The sequence below is a fragment of the Jaculus jaculus genome, chromosome 15, assembly GCF_020740685.1.
Source record: "Jaculus jaculus isolate mJacJac1 chromosome 15, mJacJac1.mat.Y.cur, whole genome shotgun sequence".
NCBI classification, from domain to species: Eukaryota; Metazoa; Chordata; class Mammalia; order Rodentia; family Dipodidae; genus Jaculus; species Jaculus jaculus.
In genome coordinates this window covers 58,176,734-58,201,309 of record NC_059116.1, presented here as the reverse complement: position 1 = coordinate 58,201,309, position 24,576 = coordinate 58,176,734, and the positions used below count along the sequence as shown (strand labels likewise).

The 24,576-nt window shown below is 42.0% G+C and overlaps 1 protein-coding gene across 2 annotated transcripts in view; it reads right to left on the bottom strand.

Annotated features, from left to right (window-relative positions):
• Nebl (nebulette) overlaps positions 1 to 24,576 on the bottom strand; it is a 443,662-nt gene that overhangs the window by 212,821 nt on the left and 206,265 nt on the right. For both annotated transcript variants that reach the window (XM_045134970.1, XM_045134969.1), the window contains exon 3: positions 20,356 to 20,440. In XM_045134970.1, coding sequence (XP_044990905.1) covers positions 20,356 to 20,440 — 85 coding nt within the window. The remainder of the gene's footprint in view (positions 1 to 20,355; positions 20,441 to 24,576) is intronic.

Sequence of the window (24,576 nt, the reverse complement as noted above, 5' to 3'; positions counted from 1 at the left end):
CAATACGGATATTTACTACCAAGTACGTCTTCCTCTGATACAAGGTTTAAAAAAAAAAAAAAAAAAAAACAGGTACTAGGAGAGGAAGGTGGCCTGTGCCAGTGTCCAAAGGCTCTCGATAAATCACTCCGAAAGAGCTTTGGCCACAGAGGAAAGAACACGCTAGGAAAGGGGTCGGTGTGTTGCTGTGGACTGGCCCAGCATGATCCATGGGAAAGGCTACAGATGAAAACCGAGCTACAGGTCAAGTCAGAAGTTTCATCTAATGCCACATTGTGTCTCCAGTAAAAAGTGACATTCCCTGACCCAACTTCTCTCTCTTTATAAACATGGCTGTAGAAATGTGGCGCCTTCTCTAAGACCTATCTACTGCTACCCTACAATCTCAGCTTTGCAAGCGACAGAGGACTCTAAAGCCATTCCTGGGGTAGCCATGAGACAAGGCCAGTTGCTGAAGGTCACTGCTATTGCACTGTGATTACCTCCAGCCTCCTGGCCTGGAGGGGTCTGCCACCGCCTATCCCCCCACAGCTCAGTCTCCTGCTAAAAGGGCCCAGGGTGGCCATGTAAAAGCCCAGCCCTGGACACTGAGACAACAGTGGACACAGCGTACAGCAGCACCCCACACAGCCCTAGCACAGTGCCCATATGAATGGTCCAAGGGAACTGAGAAGGCTCCTACTACACACTTGGAACCTGCACCCACCCTGGACTGCAGTGCTGGGCATCTAGAAGTTAGGCATGTAGAAGGGACCGCCTATGGTCTTAGTACAGCTTCCACTCCCCATCCCAGGATGCTCATGGCAGGGGATCAAGGAAGCCCGCTAACACCAGGTAGATCAGCAACTGGACATAGACAGACTGGTGGGAAAAATACAATCCATCAGACAGAGGAAGACACTCCTTGACAAGACAGACTTATAAGAAGATGAGGAAATGGATACATCATTAGCATAAGGGGAGGAAGACAGAAGTGGGCAAACCCAGACATAAAGCCCACTCAGGGGGGTTCGCAGCTCTGGAACCTCTTCTATCCCCACTGGAGCTTTTGTTCATAATAAACCAGTTTCCTTTGTTTTCTCTGCATCTTCCAACTTCTGTCTGTCTGTCTGTCTGTCTGTCTGTCTTGGGACATCCCATTCTTTGTTCACCCTAAGGAACAAACCCAAAACCCCTAGATTACACCAAAGGTCCCGTATCAACCAAGTCAAGTAGACCAGAAAAGGAACGTTGAAACATCTGTAGGAAGTGACAAGTAGGCAAGAATTCATTTAAATCTGGACTCTGAACACTGGACATTAGAAGGATAAATACTCATTGCAGCCAACAAATAAAGGCTCTAAAACAAGCAAGTAACATAACAAAATGACCAATATGGAGTCAAGCACCCGGGCTCCTCTGGGTGCTCTGCTGTTTTAGAGTCTATGATGTGTAAGAAGGCTGAACTTCTGAACAGAAATCAAATGCAATGAAGGCAGAAGAGGAAAGCAGCAATGAACTGGCCGTGAGTGGCCACAGTTGAAAGCCAGGGCAGAGGAAGGACCGGAAGAGTAGGCAGAGATAGAAAGCTGGTCTCAGGAAGACAAAGCCAGCACAGGGGCTCTGGGTCCTGCTCAGGAATTCCTCCTGCCTGCCCCAGCTCCAGGACACCCTCTGAAGCCCAAGTAGCTTCTACAGATCTCACTTTCACTGCCGAAAGTAGCAGGCAAAACTTCAGAGTTGGAGGTTGTGAGAAATAGGTTAAAGGCAGGCTTTGTAATCACTGTCTACTCCCCAGGCCAATTCAGTGACAGAACACAGGAGACAAAAAGCCATCCTGTAAAGAGAACATGGACTTAGAACAAGAAGGCTGGCACAGCGGGTGAGGCGGAACAGACATGGCGTCGCACATGCAATGCACAGGACAGGCTTCTGGGAATCCCAAACCCACGAAGTCATACACAGCCAAAAGACTCTCTGAGCAACAGAGTTCTCCAAATTGCAAGGCAGACATAATTTCATGCCTACCAAAACATATGATTTGCAAGGAAAGACATTATCACAGATAATTGGTATTATCACATATAACCCAACACCTAAAATTCCAGAAAAATAATGCCATTATTGGTAAAGCCCAACTTTTAGTAATTAGGAAGTGACTAACAGCACCTCACATGAGAACAGACGGCAGAAGTTAATGTACCTTTGGCAAGTCGGAACACTCTTTCAAAAACAACTCTTTATTTATTTTTTTTTTTTATTTGAGAGAGGGAATGGGTGTGCCAGGTCCTCTAGCCCCTGGAAATGAATTCCAGATGCATGCACCAACTTCTGTATCTGGCTTACAAGGGTACTGTGGAATCGAACCTAGGTCTTTAGGCTTCATAGGCAAGCACCTTAACTGCTATGCCATCTCTCCAGCCCCCAAGTCTTTTTCTTAATAGCCAACTGTTTTGTCTTTCAGTAGAAAAAAAAAAAAAAACTGATTTCCTTGTTCTGTTAATCTGCAATCGATGTACCCATTTTCTACTCCCACTACATGAAATATAATCTAAACAAGTTCTTCTAGTTTCCCCAGGATCACTTACTTCTCCTCTCTTGATTGATTTAAAACCCTATATCCTTATTCAGGGTGATTTTTCTGGTTAGCTGGGTTGTTCAAAGTGTTTTTATGTTTTTCTTTTCAGATAAATAAATAAATAAATAAATGGCAACTTCAAAAAAGGAGTAGGTACTTTTTACACAAGAAAATGACCGTGGTGTGGGAAGGAAAAAGTCTTTTTTTATATTCATGATAACATTGTTCTTTAAATGTTAATTTACAGAGCTGGAGAGATGGCTTAGCGGTTAAGCGCTTGCCTGTGAAGCCTTAGGACCCCGGTTCGAGGCTCGGTTCCCCAGGTCCCACGTTAGCCAGATGCACAAGGGGGTGCACGCGTCTGGAGTTCGTTTGCAGAGGCTGGAAGCCCTGGCACTCCCATTCTCTCTCTCCCTCTATCTGTCTTTCTCTCTGTGTCTGTCGCTCTCAAATAAATAAATTTAAAAAAAATGTTAATTTACAATAGCCCCACTAATATGGGTCATAACAATTATTCACAAATATCTGTAGCAGTTTTATGGCCTATGCCAGAAAAAAAAACAGCCTATAGAATTGCAGATTACTTAGCAAGACAAATACAAGAATTCAATATTGAGATTGAATGTGAGAATTGACATTACCTACTGTGTGAAACTCTACAAAGTTATGTAATAACTTTGTAGCTACATAATAAGCCACATAATATTTACCATGTCAAAGATCTGTGATGTGATATTTGCAATTCATTAGAAATTTTTCAAAAATCAGAATTCTGCTGACATTTGAAGGTTTAAAAATCATTTGATCAAGTTTCTTTACAACACTACTCAGTGTGTCCCTTCTAACAGAAAATGTCTTAGATTGAACGCACACTGATAGATTTGACAGCTTCACAAAATATTTTCATTACATGGCTTTATTTTTTCCCAATTTTCTTCAAGAAAGCAACTTGCCTCTGCTGTGATTGCTAGCCCTCTTGGAGTTTCCTCACACACATTTCAAGACTGCTTAGTTGGCAATTCTTCCATAGCATTTTCTCAGTTCTGAGAACACTGCCATTTCCTCTAATTAGGACCTCAAATGTCCCTCAAGATTAGATGAGAACTAGGAGGAGGCTCTCAGGTTGGTGGAATATGCCATTGAAGGGGCTGCAGGACCACTGTCACTGTCTCTCCACTCCTTGCTTCCTGAGTAAGATGAACAGTTTGGCTCCACCAGTCATGATGAGCTGTTTTCTACAGGCCCAAAACAATGGGGCCAATAAACCAGAGAATAGGACCTCCAAAACTGTGAGCCAAAACACACCTTCTCTGTGGATCAGTCAAGTTAACTCAGGTTGTCCATTACAACAATGGATACCTTACTTAACTGGTGTATGTTGCTGCTAAAACTTCCCCCAACTCAGGTACAGAGGCTCGCCTAACCAGACTACCTTGCCATCCAGGTGTCTGTATTCCTGGTCAGCTGCCACCTGACTAGTGAACAAGACAAGTGAGCATGTCCTTACTCGTCCCACAGTCACCCCATTAATACTGGTTTCCCTAGTATTTTCTAAAGGAGCTTTTGTAATGGAACTGTGTCATAATGTACATGTACATGTATAATTACATAATGTACATTATTCATCAAAGTCAGAAACTACAGCTATTCATTCTTATAGCCATTCTGATACCTAATATATAGCACTGAAAAAAACTTTCTTCAATCAATGATTATTGACTAAAGGATGATGTCATGGGCTTCTTGTATTGACTTAGGTTATGTATCCTGCTGAGGAGATAAAAGGTTCTCAAATAGGACCCTTCAAGTCAGAAAACAACATAACTGGATGACCAGGTTCAATTACATGAGGGACACAGGAAAGTAATTCTGCTTTTCGTATGAATAAGCCTTTGCTTCAATTACTTTGAGATTTTAGAAAAATCTCAAAAGGAATATAAATTTCTTAGAAAAAGAAATATGTGAATGGGGACAAATTATAAATATCTGAAAAACCACTTTCAGTTCTTGTTTTTACTGTAAAAATTCATGGACAAATATGTCCAAAGAATCAAGAATTCCTCATGACTATAAATTCTTGCTTTACTCCTATAGTTGAAAACAACAAACTTCAAAAATAATCTGAAATTTTCTTTTATATGCACATGCATAAATGCTCTCTACTGGCTCAGTCATATTAAAGATGTCTGAATTTGAGCATCAGATTGATTTTTTAAACCACTCAAGTCTGTATCTGCCTTATATTGGTTTCTTTACCTTTCAAATGAGGTTTTATATATTTGGTAGCAGTAACATCTGATAGTTTTATATTCATAAGCTTACCTCTAAAATACATGCATCATTAATGAGTCACACAATGAAAATTCAAAGCCATTTCACTATTAGAACTTTTTAAAGATCATCTGCTGAGTCAGACACTTAAGTGCCTTAAAACTAAAGCATTCCTTCTCTCTAGTCTTTGTTCTTAAACATGGACAGTGGTATTTGCTTTAAGAGCCCATAACCAGGGCAGGTTTTCAGAGAAGCTGTGTGAGAGACATGGACTGACTGTCAAGTGACAAAACCACCCAAGCTTTCCATAACACATGAGAAAGGAATTCACACATTCACACATTCAACAATGCCTGTCTTTCCTCACCTTCTAACTTGTTTGAGGCAGGATCTCTCACTGTTACATTCACCAGAATAGCTTCGCCACAAGCTTCCAGGAGACCCTGACTCCACCTCACATCTTATATAGGTATACTGGGATTACAGATGCCCACATATAGCATATGGCTTTTTTAGCATATGGCTTTTTAAGTGGTTTCTGGGTAATCTAAACTCAGGTATTCAAGCTTACTCAGCAAGGACTTCATCCACTGAGCCACCTCCCCATTTGTGGGGGTTCTCAGTAAAAAACCATGTATGGACATCCCTTCACGGCACTTGATAGTTTGTTTCTTTTTAATGACTGCATACAAGTTTGGCTGTGAATGATCATCATTTAGTACCTGGATCCCTTCCTTTCGCTATGTTTCCTATCTTCTGGTACCACAGGCAACACCGCTATAGGTGGGTAGGTAGCTGGATGCATAGACCGAGAGACAGACAGACAAACACAAACAGACACACAGACACCATCTATCATCTATGCTGGTCATTTTGTTTATGTATGGAAGAAATTTCCAGGAGAAGACTACAGGTTCTGGCTTTTCTTAAAGAGTACATTTCACATTTCTAAAATAGTTAATGCTTTCATTAGGATAAAATAAACTGTACCCAGGATGGAGGAACAAACACATAATCCTCCTGTGGAGGGGCCTGCAGTCTAGATAAGGCCTCAGAGCCTGGCCAATGCCTCCCTATTCCTCCTCTTGGCCAATCTGACCTGTCCCCCTACAACATAGGGCTCGCCAGTGTTCCACCAAAGGGTTTAACTATGCTTTGGACTCCTGGACATGACGCTGTAAAGTTAGCGGACTATATTATAAAGTTGGATTGTGAACCTGTTCCAAAGAAGCTCTGTGGCTTTCCTTTATTTCCAAATAAGTTCCTAGTGCAAAAGGATGAGGAGCCACCCACCCACAGCCCAGAGGAAAACAGGAGGTTACTGAAGAAGTCTTCCTGTGACCGTGAAGCAATCCGAAACATTGTAACTGGCAGTACATTAAGAAGGAAGAAAACACAGACACTGATGTAGAAACAGCTGAAAGGTGACAAATTTCTTCCATGTAAAGTTTCTCAGAGGAGGGGACATTCCGTTTAGGTAAAAGAAAATAGAGTTGCTCTTGGCCTCCTTTCAAAGAAGGGGTGAATATGTCAGTGGAGGATGAAAGGGGAAAGCCAAATGAGGTGCAGGAAACAAAAATCAGTGTTTACAGATTTGGAGGAATCTCTTGAGGAAACCCAATAAGCACAGTGGAGTCAAGGGTTGAGCCTGCCCTCCAGCTGCTCTTCCTCCCTCTGAGGCAGGCTTGTCTGCACACTCACCTCAGCCCAACAGCCGGCAGGGTGGCCACAGGAGACACTCAGTAAATGCAGACTAACCCAATAAATAACTGAAGCAGCTGCCCACAGAATCAATTACAGGAAATGCAGGCGGGCCTTTCCCTGGGATCTCTTGGCTGGTAATGGTTTAAAAGGAAGAATGTCAGGACCCTGCCCCCCAGTTGTAGTTAATGTCAAGACAGAAGGAAGCAGGCATCAGCCCACCTCCTAGGAAAACATCTAATTGTCCTGATTTTCATGAAACTACTTCCCTTCCTTTCTCCTTCATTTCATCCATTATCATCCTTACTATCAAACAGTGTATTATAATCCTGACAATTGTGTAGCATTACATAATTGCCTAATAACCATTAATATCAGTAGCTCCTACTTTAAAATCTGAAACAAAGATTAAAATGGACATTAAAAAAAACAAAGTTAAGTGAGGCATGATGGCACACACCTGTAATCCTAGCACTTAGAAGACAGGAAGAAGGAGAGTTCGAAGCCTGCTTGGGTTACACAGTGAGTTCAAGACCAGTATAAGACATACAGCAACACCCTGTCTTAAGAAAGCCAAACCAGCCTGGGATGTGGCTTACTCTAGGCCTCTTGTCCAGCATGTGCAAGTGCTGGGGGTGGGGACCATTAAAAGCTGCACTACAGAGAGTAAACCCCATAAAACCAGGCAGGGCCTTTCTGTTTATGCTTCTGCATTAAGTATTTATTTGTCCTTTGAAATAGGTGATATTGATGCAGGATTTGGGGGGCTCAGGAGGGGTCTCCCAAACTTGCATACCCCAAATTTAGGTCCTTATCCTAAATTTTTAACAAAGAAGTGATTAAAAACACTCAAGAAGGATAAATTATGAATTACTGAGTTTCTTCAGAGGGAAATACTTAATTCGTGAGGTTTTTTATGTTTTTAATTTAATTTTATGTATTTTCAAGGACAGAGAAGAAAATCAGAGAAAGAGAGAGAAAGGATATGAATATGGGCAAGTCAGGGCCTCCGGCCATTGCAAAGGAACTCCAGACGCATCCACCATTTTGTGTGTCTGGCATACAAGAGTACTGGGAAACTGAACCCATGTTGTTAGGCTTTGCAGACAAGCGCCTTAACTGCTGAGCCATCTCTCCAGCCCCTCCTGGGGTTTGTTTAGGGGAGACTGATATCTAGGAAAAGGCTGGAGGAGTTCCACACACACATACTGAAGACCAGACATAGAAGCTCTGTCAAGTAACAGAGCAGAGAGGACTAAGAAACAGTGAAGGACTCAGAGATCAAAGATAATCATACATGTAATCCAAATGAGAAGATACTCCAAAGCATTACACAGAAGGCAAAAAGAAACATACCCAAATCAAGATAAGCACTCTCCCTTCCCTGGGAAGGAGTAACAGACTCCCACAGATGCTCCAGCAAAGTCACAGGACAAAAGGAAAAGAAATGCGGGAGAGCAGGGGCGAGAGGGAGACTGGTCCACGTGGTGCCCTCCTTTATAAGGCTCAGACATCTCATCATGGTCAGCCTTGTCATGAGGCTCAGGTATGTAAGCAGAGACCTGACTGGCTCAGACCCAAGAGGCTGGCCAAGGAGGGGCCAGGATCAAATTGGTTCATGGGCTCTGAAGGTTGACCCAGAGGCCAAGCTGGAGCAGCAGCAGCAAATCCCTGCTGGGCCTGCCACCGCAGCCATCTGGGAAGACAGGATCACACCCAAGTTTGAATTTTGCCAAGATAGATGTAATACCAACTACAAAGCAAATTCACTAGATGAGAAACATGGGCTACATTCATAACTTAAACCATATTTATCCATTAATAACAACAAAGAAGAGATATCCATGTTTTTTCAGTATGTGCAAACTTTTCTTTTTTGTTTTTTTAAGGAAGGTCTCACTCTAGCCGGGGCAAACTTGGAATTCACTATGTAGTCTCAAGCTGGCCTCAAACAGCAATCCTCCTATCTCTGCCTCCCAAGTGCTAGAATGAAAGGCATATACCACCATGCCCGGCTGTTCAAACTTCTCAATAGCTAACTTTACAAATAAGTTTTATATTATATATGTATGTTTAAGTGCATACATACATTTGTAAATACATACATATTATATATGACATGTGTTATACATGCATACATATTTTGTACATGCACATTTACTTAAGGTATTATGTAATATACTTATAGAGAATAAAATTTTCTAGAATCAAATCTTTGGAAATTACCAAATTCTTCCAGACAGGTACTAAATCCATGTTGAGATCTTATTTCAGAATACAATAAAATGATTGCCTCAAATGGATGGCCTTTTCAGAAGAATAAAAACAGCACAGTCATCTTTCTCCAAAGAATGCCTTAAACCAGTTTTCATCCCTTCTAGGCCCCTGGAAAACTGCAACTGGAAAGTCCTTCAAAAATTAGTAGAAGCTATGAATCAAGTTCTGCAGGAAAGCAAAATGATAATGAGGCCAGAAAATTTCTGGTAAAAAATAATAATAATCACTCACACACATACTTTCTGAGTGCTAAAATATACAGTATACCAGGCCACTGTGCTGCCACCTGGCCTTAGAGTTACTGGTAAATGTGAGGACAAAAGGTCTTTTCCAAATCCAATATTACCCTACAAATTTGGTTTGGTGGCCGGAGGATAGCATGAGAGATGAAGAATTGGCTACCTGGGGTCACCACAAAATGGAGGTTTCAGAGAAGCATCCATATTCCAAAATTATATTCAGAATGAAAATAATTTCCTGAAACTCCACAGGAGTACACACTCTCCACCTCTGCCACAAGGCACATGGTATCCTCTAAAACCTTCCACATAACAGACTATGTACCAGGAAACACAACACAGAGCTCACCCTGCCTACCATGCTATGTAGGCTCCAGATTTGTCTTTGGGGAGGGACAGGAGCAACCTGTGGTACAGTCAGGTTTGTGTCTGGGGAGGGACAGGAACACCCTGTGGGTGTCTTCCTTACTTTTAGGTTCTCTACCTGCCTATCTTTCCTTTCTGCAACATCAACCTCCACAGAAAGGACAGGTCAAGTTTCAGAGTCTAGTTAATCTCTTAATTAGTCTAATTAGTTAATTATTTAACAGTATTAAGAAACTGGCCACTCATGCACCTTCTAAGCTGATGAAATAGAACTGCTCTTGATGAGCTTGTTGGAGTCAGCACAGAGAGGGGCTAGACTGAGACCCACAGGAGTTGTACCTGACCTACTCCCTGAGCCCACTGAGTCACCGTAAGTGTGGGCCTCAGCAAAATAAACCGTTTCAAGAAAGGACAGTGCATAAACCAAATAAGGTGCTACATCTCTGTAATCCCAGCACTTGAGAGGTAGAGGCAGAGGACCAGAAGTTCAAAGTCATCCTTGACTGCATCCTGAGTTCAAAATTAGGCTGGCAATGTATGAGCCAATGAGAAGAAGAAGAAAGAAGTAGAAGAAAGTGAAGAAAGGAGGAGGTGAAGGAAGAAGAAGAGACGAGGAAGTGAAAAAGAAGGGGGAGGGGAGGAAGGAAGAGGAGGAAGAAGAAAGGAGGAAAAGAGGAGCTAGAAGAAGCAGTAGAGAAGAAAGGAAGACTAAGAAGGAAGAAAGGAGGGGGAGGGAAGAAAGGAAAGGAGGTGATAAAGAACAAATACTACCACTATAGACAGAAGAAACAGAGAATGAGCCCAGGGCCTCATATATACCAAGGACACATGCGAGCACCACGCTATTCATACCCCAGCCTTATAACGATCAATTTTAATATATTTTTATTTATTTATTTCAGAACAAGAAAGAGGCAGGCAGAGAGAGAGATGAGAGGGAGAGAATGGCCTCACCAGAGCCTCCAGCCACTGCCAACAGACTCCAAACATATGCGCCACCTTGTGCATTTGGCTTACATGGGACCTGGGGAATTGAACCTGGGTCCATTGCTTTACAGGCAAAAGCTTTAACCACTAAGCCACTTCTCCAGCCCAAAGATCAACTTTAAAGGCTCAAAAGCTACTATGTAATCAAAGCTATTCAAGAATATTAGAAATAAGACAGCATAAAGGGAGTAAAATAAAATAACACATATTTTCTAAAAGTAGGCCAGCAAGTATATTTATTATAGTTTCTGCTCATTGAAAAAGAAAAAACATTTCAAATCTTTTGATGCATTTAGAAAGGTCATGTATGCCTTTGAATGTCAATTATAAAAAATTAACAACCAAGTGTTGCAGTCCAGTTTGCATTGCTGGTAGAAATCACCAAACCAATCTCCCTCCCTCTTTCTCTTTCTTTCAAATAAATAAATTACTTATTTTAAAAATAGCACTCAGCCCCAAAAGACATGTGGCCCAAGGTGAACACCCTGGTCCCTCAAATCCAAACTAAAGACAAGTCCAGTTGTTCTTAGCAAATGGAGATTATGACCACAGCCATTCTCTTCATTTTCTACCAGTGTTGTTTTAAAATGCGAGTTGTACAGAATTTCACCTATCTTGCAAAGTGAAAGGTATTTTCTGGACAGATCTAAGTGAACACCTGATGCAGTCAGTTCACATTGCTGGCAGAAATCACCTGACCCAGAGCAGCTTGTGGCTTACAGGCTTGAGGGAAAGCTCCATGATGGCAGGGGAAAAGATGGCATGAGCAGAGGGCAGACAACACTTCCTGGCCAACATCGGGTGGACAATAGGAACAGGGGAGTGTGCCCAACTGGCAAGTAGCTTTAATTTCCAATTGCCATCAGCTGGGGAGACTAGCATTCAGAATACCTAAGTGTATAGGGGACACCTGAATCAAAGCACCATACCACCCAATCCTGACTGCCAGCCAAGACCAGAGATGACAAGAAATGAGTGACTTTTTAGGGGAAGAATGGGTGGACTATTATTCTCCCAGTACAGAATAATGACTCCTCTTCTTAAAGTTCTTTTGTTACGAATTTGATATTTATGATATGAACAGTTTTGTACTGAAATCAGACATCATTAAAAACCGGAAGGAGGGCCTGGAGAGACGGTTACGTGGTTAAAGGAGCTTGCATGAAAAGCCTAATGGTCTGGGTTTGACTCACCAGGACCCACATAAAGCCAGACACACAAAGTGGTACATGCATCTGAAGTTCTTCTGCAGTGGCAGGAGGCCCTGCCATACTCTCTCTCTCTCTCTCTCCCTCTCTCTTTCTCTATCTCTGTCCTTCTCATAAATAAATTTAAAAACATTTTGTTTAAAAATCCAAAAGGAATTTTAGGGATCACTGAGTATAACCTATCATTGTTGGAAAAGGTCAACAATACCCAGAGTTTCAGTTAGGGAAGGGGCAGGACAAAAGGCCAAGCTCTTGGGAGAGTGGCCTGGTGAGTCTTTTATCAAACAGAATCAGTGTGTCCAAGAGATTAGCAGTTTATTTATGTACAAAGTACTAAGAAAAGAAATAAAAGGAAGCTTCTGTATATCTTATACCTATTCTGTTATTCTTCACAAGTTCCTGACATGCTGAGGTTGGAGGAACTGAATATAATCCCAGCATTATACACTGTTCATTCAAAAGTCAAAATCATCAGCTTAGGTCAATTCAGATTTTCTCCTTTCCTATCACCAAGATGGCATCTATGCCCGTGTGAAGAACGAGGGCTCTGGTGGCACTGGAGGGAAAGGGGGAGTCCTGAATCCATGCTCACATTTCTCTTTTTCCTCTCAGTCACTAGGCAGTCAATGAGCTTCTGATGCTGACTCCTGGATCAACCGGCCCCAGGGTAGTTCTACCTTGATGAAGGAAGAATCTAGTGATATCCAGCATACTCTTTCCCTCCTTACCTGTCACCAGCCACAACCTCTGGCACCGCACTTGGCTACAGGGACACATTACTACAGTGGTGCCGTCCCTGGGAGCTCCCCTGGGAGCATCTTGAGCGTCCTCTACAAGGCATTCTGAACTTCTGTTCCCTTGCTGTACCATCGGAGACATTAAGCTACCAAAGAAGGCAACTTAGGTTCTAATTCTGCCCACCACTCTACAGAGGCCCAAAGTCCATCAGTGAGGTGGGAGAAGACTAGAAGTATATTTTCTGAAGTAGTCTTCGTTTGACTTTTTCCTCCACCTATCTAAGAAAGGTGCCTCTCTATCATCCCTGTCTGAGGCTTTATACAACATAGGAAAAGTAGGTTATGATTTTTCTGCCTTCTTGAATAGAAGTGGGGAGCTAGCCTCCTACACAGGGAACTATATTCACTTCCTCCCAAACTGGCACTCTCGTAGCTCCTTTCCCTAGGGCCATAAATGTGTGGTTACAGTATTGCTGAACATGAGAGAGGAAAGAAGAAAAAACACATTGACTTAATATTTTTATTCATACCTTCCAAGGCTCAGAAAACACTGAAGAGGGGGCAGAAAGATTGTAAGCGCGAGCCATGGCGTAGGAAGAAGTATCCTGAGGCATTGCACCCCCACACACACAGAGACATAATGGTGCATTCATGACTCCACAGTTAATAACAATAACCCTAGTGAGGTGGACCCTCAGTGGAATGGGGGCAAGTGAAATAAGAGTATGAAAGGATGGAAATATGGCCATTAGGCAATATGTTAAATATAATAATAATATGTACCAGCCCCTTCACAGGTGTTACATCCATGATCCTAGGCCATGGAATTAATAAGTTATGTAACTTTCCCACAGAATCAGGGGATAGGTTCCAGGACTACCTTTCCCACCACTATGAATATCAACATCTACTGATGCCCAAGCTCCTTATACAGAATGGTCCATTTCAACATCCTTTTATACTTTAACTCATGCCTAGATTACTTACAACACCTAATACAATGTTGGCATCATGTAAATATTACTACACTGTATTGCTTAGGGAATAATAACAAAGAATAGGGGCTGGGAAGATGGCTCAGTAGTACAAGGTACTTGCTTGCAAAGCCTGCTGAGCTGAGTTCAATTTCACAGCACACACATAAAGCCAAACACCAAAGTGGTGCATGAGTCAGGAGTCTGCAGCAGCAAGAGACCCTGCAAACAAATACACAACACACACACACACACACACACACACACACACACACACACACACACTATTTGTTTTTAAAGTTAATAAATGTTCATTACTGATGCAATGTTCTTTTTCAAATATTTCCTAGCTACAGTAGGTTGAATCCATACATTCATAATCCCAGACAGGGAGTTTGTAGATTTAACTTTTAGATTTAAATACCTATTCAAAGGCCAGTTGTCTGATTCTGGCCACCTCATAGTAGCAAACAGTCTGCAGCCTGCTCACCCACAGTACAACATCCATCCTCTCCATCAAGAGCTGCAGATGGAAAGGAATGTCAGGTAAGCCAAAAGTGCATCAAGTGACCTATTTTATTAACATATGAAAAGGCTATGGGCTGTTTCAGTATAGTAAAGAGAAGAGCCCCAGCCCCCTGTGATTAAAGGCTCCTAAATCCAGTCATGACAAAGCAAATCAAAACATCTTGGTTATCTTCCTGACTAGTGACATTTTTGTCCCTTATATCATTTTATCCAGGAATAAAATTAAAAAAATCTTGACTTATGGGAAATTATAGGGGTTACAGAAATCTGAAATGTAGGAGTTAACATCTGCTCAACATCCCATGTTCCCTGAAAGAAATGTGCTACATCAAGTGAATTAGTATTTCTCCTTTGAAGTTCCTATTCACATTTATTCCTTCATAGATATGAAACATAACCTCTCCTCAGTTTCACTGTCTCAAAACCTTAAAGAGGATATGCCAAAGCTTCTCCACATGAACTGTTACCACTGCATCCACAGAACATTCACACTGGAGGAAAGAGAAGCATCACTGTGAGATGAGAACACAGCATCAAACGGTAAAAATCAAAAGATGAGATATGGGAAGCTGCCAAAATGAGGTTCAAAGAAAAGAGAAAATTAAAAGGTAAAGTATGAAAGGCTTAGTGTTCAAGACCCATGGAACACAAGAACTACCAAGAGGAAGTGTCTGGAAATGCTGTTCTGTTTAGAAGTCTGAGGTGGGTAAGCGTTTACCGTGCAAACATGAGGACTTGAGTTCAATCCCAAATATCTACATAAAAGGCTGGGTGGGGCCAAGAAAGCCAGGAAGCTCCAGATTCAAAGAGAGGCTTTGTCTCAGGAAAGCAAAGCAAAAGTCACCCGACATCTTCCTCAGGCCTCTGCATACATGATCATCTACACACACACATGTGCAGCACACACCTGTACACACACCAAAAAATAAGTTTGAAATAGTCCCAAAAGATAAGGGTTGTCTCTGTAAGAGATTCCAGTGCAGGGAAGAGCACAGTCAGCTAAGATGAGGAACGGGAAGAAAAACATAGTTCCGCATTTAGAAGTTGGTTCCACAGCTGACATGTGACCAAGCACTTTGGGAATGTTAAGGTATCTCTCTGCAGAAAGGAAGCAGACTTTCAACTCTGAAAATTTTGAAAACATAATTAAAGCAGGTGTGGTGGTGCATGCCTATACTGCCGGCGCTGACAGTGCTGAGGCAGAAGGATTATGAGTTTGAGATTAGCACAGGCCACACAGTGAGACACCATAGACTTTTCACATAAAACAGAACAAGTCTGGGACAGATCTCAGAGCCCTGCATTTACCAGGCAAGTGCTCTGCCAGTGAGTCACAGCTCCTGGCCCCAGTGAATACCTTTTAAAATGTGACTGTCACTAGAGAGAGGTTAACTATTATGTTCCCTACAAAAAATCATGTGCCCTCCTCACCCTAACTATCATATATTGTGATCCTTGTGAACCATGTTTTCTATGCCACTACAGAAACTTGGAAAATTGATAAAGAAACAACAAAGAATATAAACTAGAGAGAGACTCAACGGTTCTGGAATGATCAACCATATCACAGAGATTACCATAGTGACCTTCAGTCTTCTGCCATCAGTGAAGGTGAATTCTACACACCCAAGAGCACAGGGAGCCTGATCTCTGCCATTTTCAGCACAGCTACAGACAATCACCGTGGCATCACACAAGTCCTGAGCCAAAAAGCAGCTCACACCGGACACTCAGTATCCACTGTGAGCAGCAGTTTTCGGAATGGCTTCCACAGGCTCTAGGGTAGGTGAGAGCAAGACCTCTCTCCTTTGTTATCTTTCCTGGGTTACAGAGGGAGGGTTCACTGAGAGCTGTTTGCAGAACCATTTCTATGGCCACGAAGTCTTCCAACTCCTAACCCAGAGTACTCAAAATACCTGAGCCTTCTCTTCCAAAAAGAGCATGTCATGACCTTTTCCTTTACTCTGTCTCCCCGCCCCAACTCTTTTTGAGAACGTTCTAAACACCATCAGCAGTTTTACCTATACAATCAATAGTTTCAAGCTTCTTTGAGATATACACATAATCACCTAACTTGGAAGAAAAATACTTGTACCAAGGAATATTAAAATAATATGCTAAGGAAATATCCCTCAAAAGGACTTTTCATCTGGCTGGAGTGTGTTTTTGTTCTAAGTTTAAGGATGCCAGGAGCTATAAAGAGTTTGAATTATAAGTTTTATTTGTAAGTTAGGGCTATGGAAACCAGGGCTCACATTCTTACAAGAAAAAGTTAAATGTACAAAATACATACATATATAATGTGTGTATAGTTACACATATAACACATATACACATTATATACACACACATATATGTGTATATATGTACATACATATAAAATGCTGATCCTAAGGCAAGCGATAAAATCCTGATGCCCCACAGGCAAAGCATGATGCTAATTCTACCAGAAGTAAAGTTCCACTTTTGTGCCTGCTGAACGGGCTGCACAGGTCAGTAGGGTTCATAAGTACCATTCGGGCAATTTCTTTGAAGCAGTTCACCCTGTGATGTCTGATAAAAAAAAAAAATGAGTCAGTGATGATAAAAAGCCTTCCCCTCCCTCTCCCCCTCTTGAGGCCAAGTTCCAGGGCAGCCCACATCCACCACACTTGGTGGCTGGCCAAGGAGACATCCCCCAGTTGTTTTCAAGTTGGATAATAATCCCTTTGAGCCACTACCTACACCAGTCTGAGGCTAACTCCTGGTGTGCTTGTTTACTCTCCAGCATTTGATCCCACTGTAGGATGACAATCTAGTACCCATAGACCCCATAGAAGCTTGAGGTGATTGAGTGCATAGGTAAAAATGCCCAGTGTTTACAGGCCTCTCACATAAAAGAGAGGCAGAGACAGGGTGTGGTGGCACACACCTTTAATCACAGTACTCAGGCTAAAGTAGGAGGAGAGCTGTGAGTTCGAGGCCAGCCTGTAACTTACATGGTGAATTCCAGGTTAGCCTGGAATAAAGCAATACCATACCTCAAGAAGAGAAAAAAAGGGCAGGGGAGGAGGGGGAAGAAATGGAAATGGAAAAATAATGACATATAACTATAAATAGCTTCCTAGATTGGGCTCAAAAACATGGGAATAAAATATTAGTAGTAAAATTTCCACCACAACTGGTGAGCCATTCTTAATTCCAGATATCAGTATCTAAGGAAATTATCTGTTGCAGAATCAAATTATTTAATAGGCTAAAATTAAACCAAATACAATTGAGTATTACTATTAGGAAAGGTATCTTTCGATACTTTTTCAAAAAATGGAGATACTCAATATAAATGTAAAATCTCTCTGAAAATATTATTAATGACTTCTTCCAACTTCTACAAAATACTTAATTCTTCCTTTATAAATACTGTACATCCTTATATTGTATGATAGTTTGAATACATGCCCCCAATAGATTCAGGAATCTATTAAAACTTCTTCGATTTCCAGCCACCCAGCTGGAAAAGGTGTCACTGGGTGGATCTCAGGGTCCAGCCCTAATGTGTGGTGGTGGATATGGAATTCCAGTCTAAAGACTTGCAAAGTGCCTGAGTTCTGCCTGGAATTCCAAAGTGTGCTGTGTGGTGTGGCTTTGGGGTTTTGGGCTTATGGCTTTCCTCACTCTGCTGTCCTGTGAAAGCAGGCCAGCTTCTTCTGCCATTTTGGTCTGGATCTGTAAGCTTCAATAAATATCCCTTTCTCCATTATTGTGCCTGGTCTAGAAGTTCACCTCAGTGACCTGAAACTATCTGCTGCATATTGTGATCATTTTTAAAAAATATTTTTATTGCCAGCATGGTGGCACACACATTTAATTCCAGCACTCAGGAGGCAGAGGTAAGAGGATAACTGTGAGTTCAAGGCCAGCCTGAGACCACATAGTAAATTCCAGGTCAGCCTGGGCTAAACTGAGACCCTACCTCAAAAAACCAAAACAAAAAAAAATTATTTTTTGCAAGCAGGTAGAGATAAAAGAGACACAGAAAGAATGGGCACTCCAGGGCCTCCAGCCACTGCAAACAAACTCCAGATGCATGTCGCTTTTTGCATGTGGCTTTACGTGGGTACTGGGGAACTGAATTCGGATGGTTAAATTTTGCGTGATAGCGCCTTAACCACTTAGCCGTCTCTTCAGCCCTGATCATTCGCTTATAGATACTTTGTAGGCTTTTTCTGAGCAACAAGACCGGGGAACTGGTTGACACTTAAGGCTCAGGTCCAGGTTTAATTCCAAGTTTTGCCCACTGATACCTAAGCCCACAAGGGTAAATTATTTAAATCATCTAAAAGTTAAGTGTTACATCTAAATAGGGAAAGTGATAAATGCTTGTTTCATAGAGTTTTTTGGAGGTAATAAAATAAAAGGTATAAAATGATGTTCCTGGAACACATCAAGGCTATGGATGACGATGACAACTATGTCGTTATATCCCCAATGCACCATACATCTCCTTGTACGGAGCAGATCATTCATGTTTCCTAAACTGAGTTTAATTTCCCCATTTTGCCTGCATAACGATGTCCTCTGCTTTCTTTCTCGAAAAAGATTGCAGCTGCGCAAAGTCTCCCAGAGACTGATGTCTTCACCTGGCCACCACCTGGGCTCTCATAGCACTTTGCACGAATCTCTGTTAGCTCTTGTCCCACCTGCTGGCAGCATCTGGACCTGCTGCTTCTGGGTTTACAGCTTGAAACAGAGGAGAATGAAATCAGCCTTTCATAAAACAGCATGCTCCCTTTCAGCAACTGCTTTCCAAAGCCAGCTATATGGTTGGGAGCCATAGAACACTGGCTCTAGTAAGTGAGCACAAAAGGAGTGGTGTGCCTTCAAAGGGCAGACTCAGTGTTTTTATCAGATTCCGTCTTGACCTTCACTCAAGCCCCACAGCCAGCACAAAGCACTACTGAGCCTAATCCACAGAGATCCTCCCTTCCTGAGTCCACACTGTCAGTTAGGCGTAGTCACCGCACACATTAGGCCTTGGTCCTCATGTGGTCTGAAGGTGAGTAAAGACAGGAGACAGGATGAACTAAATATAAGTTCTTCCACACATTCCCAGGTACGTAGTAGGCAGGAAACGAGAATGGATTGCTTGACTCAGTTCTACTTTCTAATATGCTTGAAGTAGTTCTCCGTAATTAACTGATTACTCCTAGCTTGAGAAGAAAGGCATACTGGATCAGCAAAGATTGGATCTGAGTCCTGGATGTGAGCATGTGGGAGTGTCATTACCAGTACATAATAGTTTCCCTTGGGCCAGCACTCAATTTTGAACCTAATGACATCAGAAAAACTGGCATTTTACACAAAATACATATTAACTTCCCACTAAGTCTTCATGGTGTTAACCAATGGTAAGTTCTTCTGTGAATTCCATCTCCTGTACCCAAGTGACTGAGAAGTGACTCCAAGTCTCACAGAAAGAGATTAAAGGAACTCCTCATCTTCTCTGACTAGTTAAACCATCACAGAAATAATTTTACCTCAAGTAGCTAGCACCTGACAATGCCCAGAAAGATCTCAGACTGACATTTTCAAAAATTGTTAGACAAACTTTTCCTTCACAAATTCTGCTTTTTCCCTGTTTATACCAGGAATCCTCAGGTATACCATCATCATAAAGCCTTCATAATCATTACCTTTTTTTTTTCCAAAATGCTTTCAGACCTACCTACTTCACATGGTATGTGCAGCTACCTCAAGACAGGCAGACAAAGCAGACTGTCCTGCTTTACAGAAACACAAAGATTGGGGCAGCTGACTCAAGTCCGCAATTAATGAACACCTGCAAGAGGTCCACTGCCTACGCAGTTGATCAACAGTCAGCCGAGCAGTTGTTCAGCATCTTCCTAGCCTGTGTCAGGCAGGCAACGTCTTTGAAAGAGTGTCCTCTGTTGTGTGACTGTGACTGAGCGTCCTTGCAGCAAACTCGGCCATTCACAACCCTAGTCGTGGGTGATGTGCTTCACCATATTGAAGGCAAGTTGGCATACAAAAATGGTTGACTGAGAGCCAACTGTGGTGTTCTAATCTTTGTTCATGCTGGCAATGTGGCATCTGAAAATCTATGAATAATGTGACAGAATGAAAACAAAGCTAGTAACTGGTGTGAGACATAAGACAGGGTGTTATCCCCACATGAAATGCAACTGGGTCAAGTTAACACCTTGTGTTTCCCCTACATATGCAGTGTGGAAAAGCTACTTACAAAATGTTTTAAAATATTTAGAACCAAATAAATCAATATTGTTGGAAAACACTTACTCTGACCAGAACTTATTTCCTTGCCCTAGTCCCATGTGAATAACAAAACCAAGAATAACAGGATGATCAGAGACTAGGAGCATCCCAAATGGCCAAAGAGACCTGCTGTCAGCCTCCAAACTGCGCAATAGCATGACGAAAAAAATCTCAGAAGAGTGGCCTTGTTAATCATCTTTAGTAGCAACATAATAAAACCAGCCTTCTGGAAATTACCTGGCTCTGCAGTTCACTTTGCTGCTTCAGGCGAAGATTCTCAGGTGTATCTGCCACCGTGGTGAAGGACTGCTTCGGGTAGTGTCTGTGGAGAAAGATGATAAAGGAACACGATGAAAATATCATGCTAAAAAATGGGCTTTTGTTTGCTTGCTTGCTTGTTTGTTTTTGAGAGAGGCTCTCACTCTACCCCAGTTATTCCATCCTTCGCTTCTGTCACAAAGCAAGAGGTGCCAAGGCTCTCGTCTGTCATTGTTCTGGATCCCATCCCATTCTCATGAGCCTTTTGTCCCTAACTTCCCCTCCCCCTTCCAAAACTTCCACTTCAGATTCCCTGCTCTGTTAGCTACCGGAGCATGACCAAGGCCCTCATCACCTTCACCGCCCTGCCTTCATCCCACCCCTCATGCCAGCATATGCATCATCTCTCTAGCCCTTCACCAGATTTCCTTAGAACACAACCTCACCTGTCTTTTTGCAGCTCCTCTCCAACTCTCCCCTCAACTCTACATCTAGCCTGAAGCTGATTTCTAAGCTTCTCTTACCTGCATAACAATTCCCTACTGTGGACACATCTAATAAATATCTTTCTGTGCATTTGCTTGGGCTTCCCTCCATCTTGAAATATCCTCTTTGCTCAGTCTCCATGTCACCACCTGGTCCTAGCTTGACTTGCTTCTCTCTCCTCGGGGCTCTTCATTTGCTTGCTCACCCACCTTCAGGATTCTGATGTGGACAGTCCTCTCTGCAGAGCACAACAATCACCCTGGGGATCTCATTCATTCCTACAGCTTTGGGGACACACTACATGCTGATTTCTTCCAAACTTACACTTCAGAGTCAATGGTACTTCTTTGCATACATTCTGTCTACCACAAACTCAATCAGGGTGAAGCTCAACTATGCCCCACCCCCATACCTAAAACAAATAAGTCTCTCTTTTTTGTTTGTTAGTGCAATGACCAAGGAAGGGATCAGGGATAACCTTGACATCTCACACATTCATCAATCACTGCTTTATGTGGTTGATGTGTGTGTGTGTGTGTGTGTGCGCGCGCGCACGCACGCGCGCGCGTCCCTTTCCACTGCATTTTTCTTTTTATTTTAGGACATGTTTACCTCCAGTAATTAAAATTTGCTGGTCTTGCCCTTCTAATTTGAATTGCCAAAATAAATACTCCAATATGCAAACCTAGTCACATTACTCTAAATAAAAGACCTTTCAGTGATCTTAGAATAATGTCCAGCCTCCTGTCCTCTACAGCTAGACCTCTGTAAGTCTCCTCATTCACACCCTGTGCTCTAGCCCTGGGGCAATCACTTCAGCCCCCACAGTACATCATTCTCATCCCCATCTCCTCCCAAAATGGTACTCCCCTTGTCTGGAACATCACCCTTCCTTCTACTCCTACTTCCCTGGGTAACTGATCATCTTTCTGATACTGCCTTAGCAGTTACTCTTTAGAGGAAGCATTCTAGCCTTCCAAGTTTGGGTCAGATGGGCCCTGGGTGTACTGTCCTTTCCCTGTCCTAATGTTTTCTGACTGGCACATTTCTCTGTCTCGTAGTATGACGAATGTTACATAGCATCAAAAACAGGCTGTCCAGATGCACAAGGGGGTGCATGCATCTGGAGTTCGTTTGCAGTGGCTGGAAGCCCTGGCGTGCCCATTCTCTCTCTTTCTCTATCTGCCTCTCTCTTTGTGTCACTCTCAAATAAATAAATAAAAACAAACAAACAAAAAAAAAAACAGGCTGTCCTGTCCCTTGTCAGAGGACATTTTTGGCTCTATCTCTCCAGTCTTACTAGTGTCTACTTCACAATATGATTGCAATAAACAGTTGCATGGTGGAGAGGAACAGATGGAAAGAGAATGCACAATGGGAACAGAGATGTAATCAGAGTAACTCCTAACATTCTCCAGTACATACGAGTAACAGTGATTAACAAAAATTTATTGGCTATTTCAAAATTGCTTGTGAAGAGGACTTAGAATGTCCCCAACACAAAGAAAGCATGTATATGTGACATTAAGTGACATATCACTGAACTAATCACTATACACAGAACACATGTATTGAAAGGTCATGCTTTGCCCCAAAACATAGACAATTACTATGGTCAATTAAAGATAACTGTAAGTAAATATTTACAGACAGTAAAATGAAGGAAAAAAAGAGGGGAAGACAGTAATCAGCCAAACTACAGTGGGATACAGTAAAGCCTCAGTGTGATATGTCTTATATATTGTAACAGATGTGCAAACACATAGCTATTGCTTTCACTCAAGGTGACCTTCCTGGTAGTAGGGAAGAGGCAGTGTCTCCCATAATGCAGACAAAGACCAACACTGACTCAGGGCTGTTCCTCTGCACATGTGACTCCCAAGCTCAGCAGGCACTGAGGGACATCTTAGCTGATGTGCCTTGCTTACAAGCCACAGGGAGCCCAGACCTGCTCCTCCAAGGATGTCCTCCCCCTTGGCTCCTCCTCTGCACATTCCCTGATGATGTCTTCTTGTGTCTCTTCCTTTGGTTTCTCAAAGTTCTTCCATGCATCATGGTTTCAAAATTTGCTTATAAAAGGTTCAGGTTCATTGTATATCTCTATCCCTGTCTTCCTATGAGAACACTAATGGAGTAATCTATTAGTACCACAAATAAACTCTATAAAACCTATTCAATGCACATTAATGCTGATTAAAAAATTGAGTTTTGTAACCCTGCACAATGAAATGCACAGCGGGAAACATTCATGCCTTATTCGTCCAGCATCTTTCAGTAATTTAATATCCAATGGTCTCAATGTTCCAGGACACTGAAGTTAACCCCATATCCATCAGAATCATTCAAAGTATTTCAGTTAACATCCTTCAAAAACCCATGCCATAGCCAGGCGTAGTGACGCACACCTTTAATCCCAGCACTAGGGAGGCAGAGGTAAGAGGATCGCCATGAGTTCAAGGCCACCCTGAGAATACATAGCGAATTCCAGGTTAGCCTGGACTAGAGTGAAACCCTACCTCGGGGAAAAAAAAAAAAACATGCCATTTTCTTGCCTTATCTTCTCACATTATATATACATACATACATTACATATATATATATATATATATATATATATATATGTATATGTATATATATATTTATTTATATAAAATGTACATTTGGCATGACAATTTGGAACTGTCTTAATGAGAATTGTCAGATCATGATCGAATGCAGTCAAATTTTCAAATTTCTAAAGATGGGTTGGCCTGGGTCATTTAAGTTCATTGTGCTTCTCCTGAAATCGAGAGATCACTGTTCATACAGCGCCAATCCCATGTTCCATGTTCCATTATTCTAAGTCAGACTGAGAAATTAGATGGTCAAGTTGGTTTGAAATGTTTAATCATTAGAGTAGCTGACCAGGGTGAGCGCACTGCAGTAGGCTAAAGTGTCTCCCTCTGCTGCTACAGCCAGACTCTGGACAATTTCTGCACTGTCTTCTAGACAAACAAGTTAGGTTGGACAGACAACTCCACATCACTGTACACTGCTAGACTTTGAGGCGACAACAATAGTTTAGCAAGATTTTTTAATTCCCCCAAGTTATGTCATACAGGATAAATTTGCATAGACATATTTAAGGTTCTACTATATTTCATTCCAAACTTCTAGGCATGTTAATCATGTTTAAAACTATGATTAAAATGCACTCTCAAATGTGCTGCAGAACCTTAGTCCGCTGAGACCCTACTGTACCAGACTACAGGTGAGCTCGTTGGTGAGGCAGGGCATTTTTTGTAAGACAACTTTCTCCTGTCAGTTATGTTTAATTAAAACATCTTTAAGGTCTGCAGAGATGGCTTGGCAGTAAAGGCACTTGCCCACAAAGCCTAATGACCTAGGCAACCCAAATTTGATCCCCCAATATCCATGTAAAGCCACATGCACAAAGTGGTACATGCATTGGGATTCTGTTTATAGTGTTTATAGACGCCCTGACATGCCCATTCTCATTCATATTCTCATTCTTATATTCTCATTCTCAAATATTCTCTCTTTTTTTCCTCCTCTTCCCTCTCTCCTCCTCCTCCTCCTTCTTCTGATTCTTCTTCTTCTCTCTGTCTCTGTCTCTGTCTCTCTCTCTCTCTTTCTCTCTCACCTCTGCTTACAAATAAATAAAAATATAAAAACAATCTTTTGACAGCAGGAAAGATGGCTCAGTAGATAAAG